The 2,494-nt window shown below is 36.8% G+C and overlaps 1 protein-coding gene across 1 annotated transcript; it reads right to left on the reverse strand.

Annotated features, from left to right (window-relative positions):
• Positions 1-204: 204 nt before the first annotated feature.
• On the reverse strand, positions 205-1,863 carry LOC115992581 (phospholipase A1-Igamma1, chloroplastic-like). Its single transcript, XM_031116796.1, has one exon. The coding sequence runs from the start codon at positions 1,790-1,792 to the stop codon at positions 245-247; it is 1,548 nt and encodes a 515-aa protein (XP_030972656.1). The 5' UTR covers positions 1,793-1,863; the 3' UTR covers positions 205-244.
• Positions 1,864-2,494: the final 631 nt, after the last annotated feature.

Here is a 2,494-nt window from a genome sequence, read left to right on the forward strand (position 1 = left end):
ATCCACACAAGTTTTCTGTTGGTTAAAGCAAGAAGGAGGACAATATTTAAAATAATAGTAGCTTTTGTTTTAAAGTAAAATATTGGGAAGGCTGAGATATGTTCTTTTAAGCACCTTGAAGACAAAGAACTTATTGATGGGAATGATAGGGACAGGGAATAGGAATAGAAACTGTTTAGAAAGTCATAGATCATAATACGTACTGAAATAATTATAGTTATGAGAAAACAAAGTTTCAGTTTTATCAAACACTATATAAAGGTTTAAGTACATCTTGTGTTTGAATCCCAGCTTCAAGAGCAGGGACATTAATATTTTCTTGCATATGAGGTGAAGGTATGTCTTCTGGATCTCTCTTTGGTTTTACCCATCTACCATGAGCATTACAAACTAATCCCTTGTTGGCCAATTGGTACCAACAATGTGGGATCCTAAGTTCATCTACCAACATGTCACATGCCTTGTTCACTAAAGCAACATCTCTCCTAGCCTCTTCCCGAAATGTTGAGGTAGTATTAACAAACCCATCCACTAGATGAAGATATGTTTCAAGGCTATGGAACCCTAGCCAATTTAATCCACGTTTAAGGTAAGGCGATGAACGAACATCAAGTTTCAATTCGGCTCCAACATGCGTGTAAACCCATCCTAATGTCCCGGTAATATCATCAAGTTTTTGTAAACTCTCATTGAAAACAAGCCCTGGCATCCAAGGTACTACGTCTTGCTTAATTACTACTCTCAAGGTTTTTACTCCCAATTGGTGAAGCTCATCTCTGAAAGCAATGTTGCCAACCCTTGGTGCACCAAAGGAAATCACACTAACGGGAAGGTTAGGAATAGTTGATGCAGCTTCATAAGCATTGAGGAGAGCCAATGCACCACCCAAGCTATGTCCAGTGATTGTGAGGCTAACTTCTTCACCTTTTTCCCTATACAATTCTACAAGCCTTGTCACTTCTTTCATGACTTGCTCTGAGGCACTAGATTTGTTGTACCTAGTAGAGTCATTCTTAGAAGTGTAAATACTAAGAAATCCATGTTCAACCTTGGCATCCCCGTGCCCAGTTGGCTCCAACTTCCTTTGCAGATCCTCATACCACTCCGTTGGTGCCACTGTTCCTCGCCACGCCACCACAATATCTCTCCGCCCAATCCTTCGTGTCTCCTCGTCATCACTAACCCCCACGTAGCCCATCCAATTGGAATCTTTGCTCCACGTTTCCGCCAATTTTGACCTCTGCAACCATTGAGGCATGTTTACATGTGACATGGCATAAATATACTTGCTGACCTTATAGCCATTTCTACTGAGGCCTAATGTTTCGAATAACTTGTGACGATTGTACCGGCAACTTCCACAATACTCCGAGTGAGAATCGAAATCAAAAGCATCATATGTTGCTTGTGCAAATTCTCCATATTTTATGATTTCTCTTCGAAGCCAAGTATGAAGAGGATCCAAGAGACTCTCCCAATTTGAGGAAGCATGCATGTCATGCCAGTTTTGGGCTATGACCTCCTTAGGAGAAGTTGTGGGAGTAGAGAGTTTCTCTTCACCATATAAGTTCCAATTGATTTGGTGAATATTAGTACGAGGAGGGGTTTCAAGATGGAGGTGGAGGAGGTGTGAGAGTGACTCGGTTAGACTTGAAACCCGGTTAGATGTTTTTGTTTGGGGTGGATCACGAACAACTTGTTGATGGGCAAGGCCATGGATTTTGGGGAGCTTGTTCATGATGGGTTGAGATGTAGTAGGAAGATGGTTATAGATCATTGTTGATAGTGCCATGATGAAAATTAGAGTTCGAATTGCAAAGTATAGATCACCTTTTGGAACTGGAAATGCTTGGAATTTGGTGGTTGAAGATTAAGTTTGATTGATGGAAAAGTAGAGAGGACATATATATATATATTAGTTGAAAGAGTTGACTGAGTCCCAACTAACTTGATCTTTAAAGAAATTTCCACGCGGAGCCAGAAACTATCAAATATTAGAATATTGACTTGTTATTAAAGACCTTGAATAGAATTAATTGTTCATCTCTTCACACTGGCGGAGTTAGGATTTTAGTTTAGAGGGGGTAAAATTAAAAAAACATTATTAAAAGTAAAATAATCTAAAAAATATTAATCAATAGTAATAACAAAAAAATGGTAAGAAAATATGAATATATTTCATAGTATTAAAATAAATAAACAAAAATAACCAATTCATAGTCATAGCTACAACAAATTTTACAAATTGATGTAAAAATGTGAGTAGTGTTACTTAAACAATATAATGAATATATGTTTGAAATTATTTTTTGTAATTAGTGAGATGCTAATTTATAAGACATAAGTAGTAAAATTTGTAATATCTCTAGCATCACTTAATAATAAAATGTTGTGAAATGTATCACAGTAAAAATGGTGAAAATAAAGATATTAAATAAAAAAGAAAAAGTAGTGAAATAGGTGCAAGGCAGACAAAAATTGCTTATGATAATAG

Source organism: Quercus lobata, chromosome 5, assembly GCF_001633185.2.
Source record: "Quercus lobata isolate SW786 chromosome 5, ValleyOak3.0 Primary Assembly, whole genome shotgun sequence".
Lineage (NCBI taxonomy): Eukaryota > Viridiplantae > Streptophyta > Magnoliopsida > Fagales > Fagaceae > Quercus > Quercus lobata.